At 35.0% G+C, this 14,618-nt stretch overlaps 1 protein-coding gene across 5 annotated transcripts in view; it reads right to left on the reverse strand.

Moving 5' to 3' along the window:
* The window catches only part of LOC124539288 (protein FAM102A), a 70,328-nt gene that overhangs the window by 7,339 nt on the left and 48,371 nt on the right, over positions 1–14,618 (reverse strand). For all 5 annotated transcript variants that reach the window (XM_047116636.1, XM_047116655.1, XM_047116627.1 and 2 more), the window contains one exon: positions 84–214. In XM_047116636.1, coding sequence (XP_046972592.1) covers positions 84–214 — 131 coding nt within the window. The remainder of the gene's footprint in view (positions 1–83; positions 215–14,618) is intronic.

Here is a 14,618-nt window from a genome sequence, read left to right on the forward strand (position 1 = left end):
GACTTTAATAATAAACTTTCCACCAGAAAAAAACGATTGTATAGCTTGTATAGTAGATTTTTTTTTTTAATGTAGTTAGTCACCTTTGCACTCCTTCCGAACGGAGACGCGTAGAAGCGCCGGTTCGAGCACGCCGGTGTTGGCGTTCGCGCACATCTTGCACACGAACGAGAAGTTCGCGTTCCACTGCACCGCGTGTTTACGAACTTCCTCCCTGAAAATAAAAACAAAATTTACTTAGCACTTATAATAAATAATCCTTTTTATCGCTGTTTATATCCACAAGCGATTTGTTTGTTTCATATTTGGTTATGTGCTATTTGTATCCTGACCGCACGAAATGAATTTACTCGAGATATACGCGGTCGGATTCACCGCCATGAATACACTGGTACAACTTCATACTAACTATGTGATAATAAAATCAATGGAAATGAAGGTGATTAACGAATAAGACATTAATACTTTTTATAGATTCCTCTCCAGCCTCATAGAGGATGTAACGACTCCATCCCTGTAAAGTAGCGCCATAAAAGTGTTATCACCACGTCCGAGTGGCTCCGATTTAATCTCGAGACGACGAGGTGATTTAGAGGTGTCGATGAACAAGACGATCTTCACAAGTATCTCGACGACGCTATCGCTTCAACGATGCGCGTTCATTCCGGTACCGAAGTGAAATAAGTTACACAATCATCTATATATACTTAAGTTTTACCTTTTGATGTATAAATTTTATGAAACTTACATTGTTTAAATTACGACGTTATTAGAACAACAATCCAAAATCTTACTTAACTTGAGTGAAAATTTTCTCAATGCAGCACTTGAGATTTGAAACAGTTCAGCAGCTAACACCAAGTTTAACTCCCGCACGCCTTATTGTTTTATTGATCGCTGAGATTAAAGCTTTATATTAATACTGCTGGACGCGGTACAGTTACTTAATTAGTTCTACGCAAGAAACCGTTTTATTATATCGTTAAAGTGATCTATTACTCACTATAGAATCTCTCTGGGTAGTATTCGTGTAATAAAATTTGTTTCATATAATTATTTCTTCTCTACAAGCTTTCTCGTAACCTTTTCTATCAGTAGAAAGTAATTGTTGCCATTTTGGCGCTAAGCCTGAAGTTCACGAGCATTTGAAGCACAATAGGGCCAACCGAGAGCTGACCGAGGGCTGGGCACAGGGTCAAGTGTCGCTCGTACTTGGCCTGGCGCGAAGTTTCGGCAAAACCCATATAAGGTTTCCAACAGTTTATACAAAACTAATTTTGCTATAATTAGGTATTCAACTATATCGAAGTTTCGCAGGTGTTAACAATAATGTTTTTAAATATACATACTTTTATTAAGATTTATTTCGTCGGCGTATTAAAAAATTCGGTGTACATAGTTAGTTACTAATCACGCTCTGAGAGAGTGTACGTAATGTTTACAGTTTGAAGTGATTAGTTGAATGAGGTGGACGCTCATCTTCGCTATAACTGTTAGCTGAAAATATTTCGGAGATGCTCCCCGAGAGCAGATATCGGAATAATAATCCGCTGTCGTCGCGTCACGACAGATGATTCCGTACATTGTCAGTGCCTATCTTTAGCTGTAATCACGACCTGTTCCCAGAAGTTAGTCATCGGGCAGCGTGTCAAAGGCATCGGACGTGCACTCCTCCGCCCACAACACACATTTTTATAGATTTTATCACTCAATGTCCTCTTTTGTTTATTTTTAACACAGTATTAATGAACTTGTCGTCGAGAAACCTCGATATAAGCAATGCGTACATGACACATGGAAAAGTGTGAATGACATGCATTGGAACTAGAAAATAATATTTACGTTTGTTAAGTATGTATCTTTAGTTTTAACGTCATATTACCGCCGTTGAGAGAGTTAGTGTTTATTAGAAAATAATTACATTCTTAATTAGTGACACAGGGAATTTTATATACATAAATACTATTAATAGTTTCATTTCCTACGACTGGCGTCCACTTCGCGAACAATTAATTAAAATATTAATATTTATTAAAAAATATCCGTTTTAACTACTACAACATTTATCTATTTACCTTGGATTGAAGTCGTAAGTAAGAAGTAAGTAGAAGTAGTCGAATGATATCGTAGACTTTCGCATTTAACAATATCATCAAATCAGCAAGAAAATAAATAAGATTTGTTTACTACAACCACGAGCTCGGATTGAATATTTAGGTATCTTGTGACGTGTTCATCTACAGTTACAATTATTTACTACACGTAATATAAATTATTATCAGGAAACAACATCATAAATAGACTTTAACCACGTCTAAAGTTCGTTTGCACCCGGATTATAGCATGTAGTAAGGTATAGGTAGGTATTACATTGACTTCATTTATGATTTAACCAGCTAGCTACCCGTTCCGACTTCACACGGATACCTTTAGATTGAAGAACAAATATTTTTGTTATTTCTCAGCTATTCTGTGCAATATACATGTATTGGACACATGGAACACATGGATACATAAAGTTGATTTGGGCCTAGAGAACATCTAGCCCTACTTGCTTTAATATAAAATCCTGATATTTACTTATTGGTAGGGCTTTGTGCAAATCCGTCCCGATGTATGTATATAATGATGGGTAGCAAAAAGTATTGTTCATTTCCGGTATGAAGGGTGTATGAGACTGTAGGCACTTTAAACAAAGCGAGAACGACATATAAAATAACATGTATAACATAATTCACCTCCGTTTCACCTCATTTGCAACTCATGCCGTAAGAATACATCCAATTAACGATAGCGTCGCTTCAAACATATCATCTTTATTTCAATTCGGATAATTAATTAAAACTGGGCATTAATTTTAATCAATTTGTTAAGTAAATGGGTTTGATTAGCAACATTCTTGGAGATGCTTTGATTAGTCTATATATGGTTACATTTTTTAAAATAGTCGCTGCTTCTTTTAATTATTTAATCAATTTATTTTAATTATTTAATTTAAAGACAGGTTTTAGCATGCGGCTCCGGACGCGTGTGCCGGCGGTTATTGGCTTTAGGTCGTCCGTACAAATATTACGTGAAAATAATTCACTCAAGAGGGCGTCCTCATGCCGCGTCTGCGGCCAGGCGATGTTCCATCTTCATCACGAATTCGGTTGACTATTAAAGTGTAAAAAGATTTATCATTTTATATATGTAGCTTCCCGTCCCGAATCGTTTCGATTTTCTTTTAGGCCAGGACTTTCCTGGGGCGCACGCAGAACTTTTCACTAGTTTTATGATTTATCTTATTATTATCGATCGGAAGGAATGGTTTAGAAAGCTAGAGGAAAAACTTAAAAACATTTATATTTATTTGTGTCGATAAGAAAAAGTTTGGCAACTGAGCGACTGCAGATTTCGTATTGATCGCATTAACTTAGTTGCCAACTCTATGTACAGATATACATTTTGTATGTATGATTGGTAAATGACCTTTGTAAATGTTATTGTTTTAATTATATGTTAAAAAACAATAATAAAACTGGCCTTTGTAGACCCCAGGTGACGTCTGTAATCAAAAGGCTATATGTATATGTACATGTTGCTTCCTAACTCATTACTTTTTATAAAAGTTTAGCGGATGAGCAAATGGGCAACCTGATGCTAAGCGGTCACCACTGCAAAGAGACATTTTGCAGCAGGAAACAGTCACACCTTACATCACCAAGTCACCATCAATCATGGGAGTTAAGACGTAATGTCTCTTGTGCATGTTACACTGGCTCACTCACGTAAACGTATATCAGCCTCAACTTGCACTCGAACAGCCAGACTAAGTTATATTTATAATAACAACACAATTACCGAAACAGATTCCATTTGAAGTTTGTAATCAAGAATGTTTTGTATACGTTCTGCGTAAATCCAACGAGCACTGGTGACCGTCGAGATGAGTTAATTGTAATTATATGCAAATCATTTGCTATTGGACACTCGAGCGAGATGGCACGATGACAGATTTATGTCAAGTGTGTGTAGTGTTATACTAAATCAGCAATTAATAAATAGCGTATATGATGATCAGTCTTTAATGTTAAGTTACAAAATTAAATATGCCCAGTGCGAGGTGCATAAATTTTATGAAATGTTAAGATTTAATACCAAAATAAATAAATGCAATATACATGTTTTACATGTATTACATGTATATTGCATCAAAGTCATTCGCCTATACGAAAAAGTAAGCTATCTTCAAAATAAGACTATTTAAAATGAATTATTACAAATAATAACAAATTACAAGATCGACTGATAATGTATAAAACTGAAAGTGAAACTGTTTCAAAATCAGAATCGCAAAAACGTTAAAAGGTAACAAGAACAACAAACGGCTAACGATGTTACAGCTGCACCTAACCTACAAACAGCGCGACGAGCCGCGCTCGAAACATAACGATCGCTGCATTATGCAAGACGGTCGCGGCGGTCGTCCAGCTCGGATGTGAGCCGTGAGCGTTAACGTTAGTCTTTACGGTCGTAGTGTCGCTCCCATTCCGCGGTTTACGAGCGACACCGTACGTCACGAGCCTCAAACACGTATGGCATCAGACCTGGAGGGCAACCAGGCCGAAACATTACACTAAATGAAGATTGGGTTTTGTTGGTGTTTATATATTCATCTCAGGATTTCGTAGGTCGCGGTGCTACTGTGATACATTAAAAGATTAATTCAATGATTGACAGACAAGCAGCGATCTCATGTTTTTGCGAATGGATGTAACATTAACAGATCAATATTCAAATCAAAATTCAATCAATATTCACTTACAAGGCGTCAGCTACAAATGTTTGAATTCCTTTTATTTTTTACAAAAACTATTTATATGCCAGATAAAACTTAAATGGACATTGAAAAATCTGTTTCAAATATAATCAAAATGAAATTGAAGAGAGCACACGAGCCTCGTATAAAATAGCCTAATGATAACTCTTTTGAATTGTCATAACAGAATGTTGATTTAAATGTAAGTTACCATCTGTTCGAAGAATAGATCCCCTCGAGAAGATCCGACAAGAAACTCAGTAGTAACTTTTTCCATCATTTTAATTACAGAGGATGTCAGTAAGATAAAATTTAATTGCATAGCCTTTAAACTTTTATATACTATCTTGTAATGAGTAATATGCCTTATAAATCAATGCTTTTTTGACATCAGATTTAAATTTTTTAATAGGCTAAGATAAAAATAGCAGTGGAATTTTATTATAGAAACTAATGCAATTTGGATTCACCAATTCGTTCTGAGCGCTCAGTCTAACATTTATTTTATAATAGGCTCAGGCCCCGGGCCAGAATTTCCACATTTGTATTTATATACCCACACAGCATGTGTATATAGTGTATGTATAACCGCTATGGTGCGATGTACTCAATCTGAAGCTCCGAATCATTCGTTTAAACAGGCTTGGAGGTCATTGTCCAGTTGGGGACATTCACTTGTTGTTTCATTAATCACATGAAAATAATAAATTAGAAATATCCAATAAGCGCTTCTTTTAGGAATTTATTGAATAATAGTATCACTATTTATTTGAATCTAAATATACATAGATGAAGATCATTTTTATATTTGTATAAATGATTAAATTATAGTTTTTGTTTCAACGGCACCTCCGCGACTGTAAACTGTTAGTAACGTTCGCAAAGTCATCGTAACGCGGTAGTAATGTAAGGCTGGCAGCTCGTGTATAATCGGAGCAAGGTCGCGGGGCGGATGGACCGGCGTCGAGTGTCGAGTGTCCAGTGTCGGGATATGACGGACGACGTCACCTTAAATGAGACTTCATTATTAATGCTCAATATAATATATTCACAAAACGCAACAAGTACATTTTTTAACCTCATGATTCAAATGATTCAGTAATATGGTATAGCGCGAGGTTCATTAATACTAGCTCACTTGACCACATGACGATGACGATAATATTGTTGGCAGGCTACGAACTTACTTGATTTTAGACTTGAAACGGTACAAGTGGACTGTCACTAAATAAATTAGTTCCACCGAGCGTTAACAATTACGATAATCATTTCGGAACCGTAGATAATGGAAAAGCTACAAACCGTGCCACAGACATCAATGTGCAGATAAAACAAATCCAACTTAAACTATACCTAATTTCGTTTTATGATTCGATCGTGTGTTTGTGATTTTCGGATACAATCACAATTCTTGTAACTTGAAGCTTTTACATAACGCTCCTTGTTCGAACCAACTGTTGAGTGATTATAATTTACATTTTTCATACTATTGTTCGCGCTCAAAAGATCCCCCTTATCATGAAATAATTTCACACATTCTAAATAATCACATATGAAATTACAATAGTATTCACTGCGGCGGATGCCGCCCGTGGTCGGTGTGTTCAAATTAAACAAATCAGACAAGATTCCATTGTTTTGATAGTCAATTGAACATAGTCGTCGTTGTTGTCAGCGCTAGTGAAAGTATGCGTGGTTGTCTTAAGTGTTCCGTCGCATTCGGTTGCTTCAGTAACCGCTGTAACCACACATGTGCGACAAAGACAGCATGTTTTTGAGAGTGTCAAAATAATTATAGTTATAATGCGCTACAGAATCGACATATTTTTGTTCAGTCTACGGAGAAACACGAGTCAATATAATACTTTCCTAATTTTATGAAGTTTCGACTCTATGGAGATGAAAACTTCTGATTTAATTCATTCATTCATTCATTTCAAAATTATCAATACTTTTTTAAACTGATAAAAGTTATATTCGTGATCAATAGTAACAGCTCTATCTATAAGTAGTGATGACGAACCGTTTCTTATTTGAGAATCATCATTGCAATAAAATTTAAAAATTCGCACAACCGAAATATATCAGAATAACAACAATCTTACATTACATTCATTTCTTTTATCTCATTTGCTATATCGTATACAATGATTTGTAAAACTATTATAGCACGATCTAGAATCCTTCAGCGTCACCACATACTACATAATATTAACACTAAAAATAAGTCGCATGTCTTAGGAATAAGATACAGATAAAATTATTTTATTAAAGTATAGACTTCACTGTTAATTTTTTAAATATTGTTTTTATACCATAAAATTGAATTTCTAAATGAACCTAACCAAGTCGTCTACTTTGGTTAGTCTCGTTACACTACACATGGTGTTTTTCAATGTTTTCATTTCATTTTAACCTAGCAGGCTAGCGTAATTGAATTTATTTGCTACAAGCCGCTCCGCGCACGACCGACCAATATTACTACTCCATAAAGTAAACCCGTAACTCTTTTTTTTAAACTGATTAGTAGATGCCGAGATTAAACCGCTGGCAAAAAATAAGCAAAATAGAATAAAATGTCAAGTTCACGGTTGGGAGGAAAATATATTTTTTTCTTAAAAGTCCAAAATATCAATATCGTTATATATAGCATCAAATAACTTTGTTATCCCCCCACTAGTCGCCAATATTGCACCACCGGTGTGACAATTGTTCCCGATGCTTTCGTATAGGCGGCGATACCCAGCTTATACGATACGATAACTAGCTTGCTTATAAAGTAAACACATTGTTGAAGATAAACTCGTATGCATGAAGTCGCTCGTCCGTTCAAGCCAATGCTCAGAACGAGATAGGCACCGACACGGAAGACGTGAATGCATTCTCTATCTTAATGATTTGCACGGTTGGGGTGGCTTGCACTTTCTCGGCTGTTGCGCAATCTTATCGCATGCTATCCGTTTCTATATTCACAAAATCCAATTCATCATGCTCGAATAGTTCCAAAAACGACTTAGTCATCAATCATCATCATTCAATTATATTCCTTGTGTTATTGGTATAAACGCATGTGACAATTCTACTTGTTCTGTTTTATGAAATTGATGAAAAATATGTCTTAAGAGATTGTGTAAATGACCTTTGTCTGTCGCCCTGAGCTGCTCTGTCTGGTAAAAGACAATGTCCGCGCCACTTTAAAATTGCCTTTCAGAGAAAACATTTTATTGCCATTGAAATACAACTTGTAATCCGTCTGTTGCAGTTAATACAATCGAGAAAAATAGATAAAAAATATACACAAAAAAGTAAACGTGAGATATATCTGTAATTGAAGAACTACACATACAAAGATTGTATTGAAACCATACAAAAATATTACATTTTAGTTAATAAGGCAAATTCAAGGTCGAATGAAGTGATGCGAACTATGTTATTATACGCATTTTTGATAATTTTTCGTCTTAGTATTCTTATTAATATAATTAATCATATTTCATAAAGTATAACTGAGCATCTTGTTTAATATGTGGGAGGTAGTACCACTCGGTAGGCTTCATATAAGCATGTATATAGGTTAACTGGTGGTCTGTCGTAAGCGTCGGCCATTATTGTTTTAAGAAAAATGAATAATTTGTCACATTGTCAACGCACAACAGATAATGGGATCACAGATCTAAGTCCCTGGCGAGTTTGCGCAAAGTACTACCAAGAAGTGAAAAAATAAAAAGATCACGATCCTATAATACGATTAACATCGGTCCTAAGCTTATGTTTATTGGTGTAGTACGTACGAGACGTATTTTTAATTTTATTTTGGTAGGTATAAGAAAAAGAAAACTTTATAAGTTCTTTAAGTGAATAAATCTTACGTGAGATGACAGATGATTTCTATCTACGTTTTCACGCATAGGATTGTTATTTTTGTTTACTTTTATAATAAATAATTACATCTACATAATTAAATATCTAGCAAATAGCTTTTAACACACCAATCTTATTATCACGAGCTGATTCGCCAGATCAAGATGTTGGGCAAGTGTAGTAGCTAACTGAGATTTCAAATATGGAATGTCTGAAAATATTTCCTTGACCTAAACCTACGCAGAAGTTACTCGCAAGTCTCACATTTCTCGGTAACACTAGTTAGATTAATTCGAACTCACGGAGGGGCTGCAGATGCAAACACGGCGATCGATTTGTGTGAATTTCACAGTATTTTAGAAGGGCTCGGTGTAACCGTATACGCGGCTCGACAGCGGTTAGTGATTGATACGTCGCTGAATTTCTATCCCCGATCGGCTCACACGGCTTGCACACGCTTGCTTTACCGCAAGACACGTATGAAACGCGACGCTGTTTGTGTTTACCTATGTACATGTATACAATATACAAACTTACCGTAGCGTACTTTATAGGCAGTTTTGTCAAACAAAAAGTTTAAGTATAGTAGGTATACTTAAAATATTTTATGACTGAATACTTCTTTTGTAAGAAATGGTAAGAGACACAAACCGTTGGACATGATCATAAAATCAAAAGCTCATAAAAGCATTATTTCAGTGACACGTCAGAGTTAAATTCAATGTAAAGTTATTACTAGAACTGAAAGTAGATTCGACCTAGAAGAACCGTCATTAAACTAGGTAATTGAACCTCAATTTTGATTAGAGTATGTCAATAATTTACAATTAAATTTATAGATATCCTGAATCCACTTTTTTTATAATTAATATAATAAATCAGTAATATGGCTTATTAATCGATGTTTTATCATTGGATTTAATTTTTTATAGACCAATTTATAATTACCCGTGGAATCGTATTATAAAAGGATAATTATAATATGAATAAAGAACTCGTCGGTAGTTCAATAAGAACGTAACTTCGAACATGGAAAGATATGTCGACGATGAAACGATCCAGATACATATGTATACACAGACTGAACTTAAAACCGTTAACTGATGCGAAGGTCGGTCGAAATGTGATATGATGCAGTCGCGAATTGTCTCGTTACTGTTTACAGATGCTTCCTTAAAAATTCAGCGGAGCCGACCTTGGCGCTAGAGCGTTGGAGCGTCGTGGGGGCGGGTGGTTTCTACGATGAGTCAGTGATGATGCCTCAATGCGACCTACACGGGTACTTGCAATTACGACACCTTCAAAACTAATTAAATGCCTATGATTCGTTAAATTAACATAACATCCTCCATCATTCTGCAATCTCTCATCTATCTACTCTTACTAATGTGCAGACAACGATAGAATTGCCAGAAGTATTGTTGACATAACTACTGAGTTTCTTCTCGTTTGAATCTATATTCCGAACCGGTGGTAACTTTACTTTTATTAGTTCTGAAAAATGACTATTCAACAGTTCAATTCAATTGTAAGAGCCTTCTCGAATACAGTTTATTTTGATTGATGGATGGAGATTTCGTAAAGTTTATTTATAAGCAAGAGATTTAAATATCTACAGACTTTTTCTTTAACGTAAACATTATATTATGCAGTACGAAGTGTACGACCTCGTAGTTTATGACAATGGTTCAAGTGTCGTTGATATGAAAATATTTTTTGTAATGATACATTTTGTCGTGTCTACTTTATCAATAAACAGGGCGATTAAAACACGTTCATAATTATAAAACGATCAATATTTGTAGCACGTCACCGCCGTAAAAATAAAAACTAATTTTTATGACGCGTTATTTTTATAATGTCATAAATATAAATTCCCCGTTTGTACTTTTTTAAACGATATGTTTTACCTTCCTATAGTATTTTATTAAAACAATCGGATCTCGCGTTGATGACCATTACAAGAATGATCTCATCGATGACGTTGCCAGCTGGGAAAACTCTTTTATTTGATTTAATATATTGTTAACGTAAACTTACCATCCGTTTGTAATAATTAACTTACATAAGCCGAAAATGTTGTTACTATATTATATTGGAATACAAATCTTGCCTAGCTAAACTTACTCAATCTCAATGAGAAAAAATCGGAACCGGCATAAAAATCGGAACAAGAGGAACAAAATAAAACACAAATGTTATTACTTCAGACTACTTAAATAATGGTATATAATAAAAGGAGATGTAGGTCCCAATGTGAAGTTTTCTCTATCCGAGAAGGTTCGCGTCCATTTTCTAAGATTTTCCGTGACTTCCGAGTCGTAGATGTCGTTTTTCCATGAATACGTTGATTCTGCTTTGTAAAGTAAACGTCAGATATTAAAGAAAAACCGAAAAAGGTTTCGACGAACCTTCGAATTTCATCGCCCTCAATTTTTTTTACCGAAGGAAACTGATTGATAGTAAAACTCGGTATTCTTATTTGCCATTTTACTTCTTATATTATCTTAAATTACCTTACGCTCTAGATCTCAAGAAAATAAACAAAATAAATAGAACTATTTCTCAAGGAATAATAATATTCGAGCTCTTTTTATAGAACGTATTGATGTGCGGTGATCAAAGATTTAAATCGTTAGATGCGCCCTCACCTTAAAAAACTGTGGAATAATTTTTACAATGCGTGTGTTGACAAGTCGCTTACGATGGCTTACGCACTCACACGAATGCGCGCGAAGTACGGTCAACAAATTCATCAAATTGTAAAATGTAAGAAATTAGGTTGTTAAAGGAAATAATTTGTAAAAATTACAAAAATGTATTTTTTGCAATTTTAACACGTTATTAAGAAACACTTTTCATTTTAACAAAAAAAAAATATAATTGTACTATAACAAAATGTATTATAATTTTATTGTTATTGCATAATATTTATTCTCCATGAAATAAAATCAATTTATTAAACTTTTGACTGTTTGTTCTCTTAACATTTTTATGAATCTGATGAAGGCGTACATCAGCGTAGCATTTAATTACAGACTTTATTAATTGTATTTTATGGTTCCAAGTTGCTGGTTGTTCTAGGCAGAACAAACTTGACTAAATAACGACTAGCTAACGTTCGTGTATCTTGCGGAAATCTAAATAATAAAAACGTAATTTGAGAAAGGTATTTTCAATTATTTAAATTTTATTCCAGCACCAAAAAAGTTACTCTTGATTGAACAACTGAACCATTTTTAATAAAACGTCCATAATTTACTAAGCTACTAGATTTCTAAGAGCAAAAATATATTTTGACGGATTAATATTACAAAATATATTACGGTGCAATTTAAAACATTTTTTGTAATATAATATTTATAAAACATAAAATGCCGACGCTACCACAGGATTGCCGCTGTTAATGTCCATTAATAGATGATCCCTTTCCAAGCCGCTTCCGTACTACTTCCGTGTATCTAGTTATATTATTTAATAGAATTGTACTGAGACAATAGTTTCATCTCTGTTAATTACATAAATTATGCCATACTACTTTCTCTGTCGCACAATTTCTTTCATTTCGTGGTCTTGTCGGACATCGGAATAAAATAAATTCAATATTAAAATAAATATAAATAGTTACGAGTGAAATGTTACACCCTGGGCTTTATTAGTATTTCTTGAGTTGTGATTGCACTTTCGAAAGGCACATGACGGCATTTTGCGATTTTTTTTGGATTATAATTAGCGCATTAATTACAATGGATGTCGTCTGACTGTCACTACGTATAAATGAACACTGATTGCGAATGAGTGAGCTGACTCATTTGAGTATTGACACATTTTATAGCGGTTATACTATGGCAGGGGCGCATCTAACGATTTAAATCTTTGGCGGTGATAACATTCGGTAAAGTGAACACGTACCACTTTCTTATCTGAAGTGGTTAATTACATTCATTTATATACACGAAGCCTTGAACGTTTATTGAAATTAGCTCGTGTCATGTCGTCAAGGAGTTTCTGCTGTGTTTCGTACGAGTGTCGATTGTGTCGCTTTAATAGTATAATCTGCGTTAATTTTTCACGCTAACAGACCGTCGCATTAAGTCGAGGTACGTCTAGCAGCATTAAACATGACGCAAAACGACAAATGCAATATACTAATATTTATCATTAGAGTGATTAGAAATTTTAAAACACGCAAGAGCCGTTGCGTCAGGTTCGTGTAACAGTAGCGCTTGAGCGCAGTGTCGACTGTCTTTAGCTCGCTGGACGATCAATCGTTTCTGTTGCAGCTGAATACAACTGTCATAATAGCAACTTAAGCACGGGATAATGTCTCATGCACCATTCAACTTTTCTCAGATATCTGTATTTGAGGGTAAACTGATGATAGTTCCTTGTGACTAGTTCTAAACTACCATGTTACGCTGGTACACCTGAATGTTTTGTATTAGGTAGATATATTTAATCATAAAAAATGGAAAGAGCTTATAAATACAAAAAACTAAATATATAATTTAAAACTATATATATAATTTATATTTCATTTGCTGTTCAGTCGTTTTTAAACAGAGACATGATGTTATGGAAACGTTTGCCCGAATAGCATGAATTAGACTCTTCAAATGATGTAAACGATTATCGTATTACGGCACCTTCAGAGTTTTACCCAAAAAAGGCGACAAAAATGTTCATATCGTGTGTTTCACTTTTGTTAAAATATTATATTTATTTATTTATTTATGTACCAACAGAGTATACAGAGAATATATGAAGAGTGAGTCCAGGTGATGTGAATAAACTTACGCCTTGATGAGTTTACGAGAACGTTACAGTAACTCAGCGTGCAGTATTGATTTGTTTGCGCAACAACGGATCATGTCGCCGGCGTGAGGTTCACTACTATTCGTTATTTCTAATAATAAAATGTCACAACACAACGGAATGATCGGAATTTTTGAAAACAATGAAAATAAAACATTTATGTTTATCATAAAGTATGAGATTCGGTTCTTGAGCAATACATGACGTCGGTTATCCATCACGTTTTACAAGCACGATACGAATACCTACATAACAATATAACGTTACTAAAACCAAGTTTATTTTTTTGTTTTTACTCATTATGTTGTGCCAACATATTGATTACTTCTTAGTAAACTGTGTAGTGGTAAGCCCTCGATTTGCGCGACGTTGATGGTACAACTTCCGATCGTATGTGACGCTGTGGAGAACCGGTTTACCGTCCTAGCTGTGCACGCTATCAGGGTTATTGCAAGGGCCTTAGTACACATAAAAGTTATTAAAAGTTATTTCCAATAATAAGCAAGGCATACAAGCAAATGGTATTCGATATGTGTGCAGGGATTTGACTCGAATGTAATGATTCCCTTAAGGACATAACCAACCATTAACGAAATTTTTTAGTTATTTATTCTACGTCCGTTTAGTGATTAACAAAAGCGGGGTTAACAGATTCATCACACATCTCTAAAAGCGGAATATTTACAAACACACGTAAGCGAGAAATTCCTCGTAGGCATCGAATAGTGCAATTAGATATGTATTATCGAGAGGAGCCGGCGTGACGTCGTCCGCCCGTACTCTGCACACATGACATCAGCGGCCGCGCGCCGCGTGAGCGCACGATGTGACCGACGCAAGTCACTGCCAAGATTTTTCACGGTTTTTCCTACACGTATATTGCACTGGACTATTCATTCGGTGCGATCGTACTTTAATTCGACTTTGCCAGTATTTAGATATGTTTGACAGCAATTGATTCCCTGTACGCTTCCAACGACAACAATCAAAGATTGTATAATATATATAATAGAATTAATAGGTAACATCAAAGCGGTTATGTCGTGTCCAATAGAACAACGCCAGCGCGAAGTAAGTGGCAGTCAACGACCCGTTGCAAATATAGATTCATAACAAATCCATACAACTTGAGCAGCGAATA

This window comes from Vanessa cardui, chromosome 2 (assembly GCF_905220365.1).
Source record: "Vanessa cardui chromosome 2, ilVanCard2.1, whole genome shotgun sequence".
NCBI classification, from domain to species: Eukaryota; Metazoa; Arthropoda; class Insecta; order Lepidoptera; family Nymphalidae; genus Vanessa; species Vanessa cardui.